A 1,496-nucleotide genomic window follows, 5' to 3' on the forward strand; every position below is an offset into this window, starting at 1 on the left:
GCCGGTGAGGGGCTTTAACGTGTCCCGTCTCCCCCCCCCCGGCCCCCGGGGCCCCGTAGTTATCGCTCCTGGGGTTTAAGATTGAGCTGTGCTTTCTTCTAATAAAAACCTGCCATCTTTCCACGCAGTTTTTACCCAGCAAGATCAGCGGTTTCGCTTGCCCCGCTGGAAACGCGTCCTGCGCTCTCAATTACAGCCCAGGTAAGGCATCGGTTTCTCTAATAAAAACCTGCCATCTTTCCACGCAGTTTTTACCCAGCAAGATCAGCGGTTTCGCTTGCCCCGCTGGAAACGCGTCCTGCGCTCTCAATTACAGCCCAGGTAAGGCATCGGTTTCTCACCCGGAGCGTCGGGTTTTTGGCTGTTCCCTTCCCGCAGCAGCTTGGGGAGGAAAACGTGACTCTTTCTTGCCCGCTGCCGTGTTTCTCCCCTGCAGAAGTCCCCTGCCCCGAGAGCTACCGGGCAGCGGGGGAACCTCGAGCCTTTGGCTCCAGCGCCAACGGGCAGTGGAGGGGCTTGGTTCCCCCTCTGGGCTCCGTGCCGCAGAAGCCGAGGGTGAGCCGAGGCTCTTACCTTGAAGCTCGCAAAAACCCCAGGTGCGTACGGCTCCCCTCCGCGTTCGGCCTTCCCCGGGGGAGCTTCGCGCGGGGGTTTTACCCCCCCCCACGAACCGTTGGTATCGATACAGAGTGAATTCAGGGCGGGAATAGTTGCGTGGGTCCAGGTTGGCTGGGCCTGTAGGTGCCTTTCGGTGTTTTATAAACCTCCCCGCGGCAAAGATGCTTCGTAAAGGGCGGGGAGCGCTGGTTTTGGGAGGGTACGGCGTGGCGTAACCTGCCCCTCACGGAAGCTAGTGGTGTCACGGATCGGTTTTGAGTGCTGGGGTGAGAACGGGGACGTCGTTACGCCGCTGGGAAACTGGGGGAGGAGTAGCACGTCGTCGTTTTGTGATGAAGACGTGCTGGTTAGCGCACGTGGCGCTGGGTGCAGGAGAGATTTTTGCAGCTGGTATAAACTCGCGTTGCTTCAGGTCTTTCCAGGCCGGGTTAAGTCTTTATGGCTCCTGAAAATCCCCGCAGTGGCCAACGTTTGACTGCAAAGAGGGAAAATTAATTTCAAGGGGAGAAATGCCAAGTCGGCCCGTGTATTTTTTCTCCGTGGGAGCGGGGAGAAGCAGGGCGAGGGAGGGTATCTGCTGTTACCGACAAAGAATAATGCCGAGAGCGGTGTCTCCAGGCGAGGTTCAGCCATTTTGTGGTGCGTGGATGGAAGCGGGAGCTGATGGATCTGGCGGGAAGGTCTGGCCGGGGGTTTCCAGGCTGTGGCTCCTCGGCCTCGCAGTGCCACCTGGTGGCATCTGTTTGGCCGCACAGGCCTCGGGAACGGTTTCGGATCGAGCTGGTGGAGAGAGCCAGCCTTCAGCTTTGAGACGGTCCTTAAAACACGCATAAAATACCGATTTCTGACCACAATTGGGTAGCCTTGCTCTTGGCTAC

At 58.5% G+C, this 1,496-nt stretch overlaps 1 protein-coding gene across 1 annotated transcript in view; it reads left to right on the top strand.

The window, feature by feature from the left end:
* The window catches only part of SENP1 (SUMO1/sentrin specific peptidase 1), a 15,557-nt gene that overhangs the window by 1,834 nt on the left and 12,227 nt on the right, over positions 1-1,496 (top strand). The window contains exons 2-3 of the mRNA XM_019471117.1: positions 249-321; positions 437-596. Of these exons, the coding sequence (XP_019326662.1) occupies positions 249-321; positions 437-596 (233 nt within the window). The remainder of the gene's footprint in view (positions 1-248; positions 322-436; positions 597-1,496) is intronic.

The sequence above is a fragment of the Aptenodytes forsteri genome, unplaced genomic scaffold, assembly GCF_000699145.1.
Source record: "Aptenodytes forsteri isolate BGI_AS27 unplaced genomic scaffold, ASM69914v1 Scaffold657, whole genome shotgun sequence".
NCBI classification, from domain to species: domain Eukaryota; kingdom Metazoa; phylum Chordata; class Aves; order Sphenisciformes; family Spheniscidae; genus Aptenodytes; species Aptenodytes forsteri.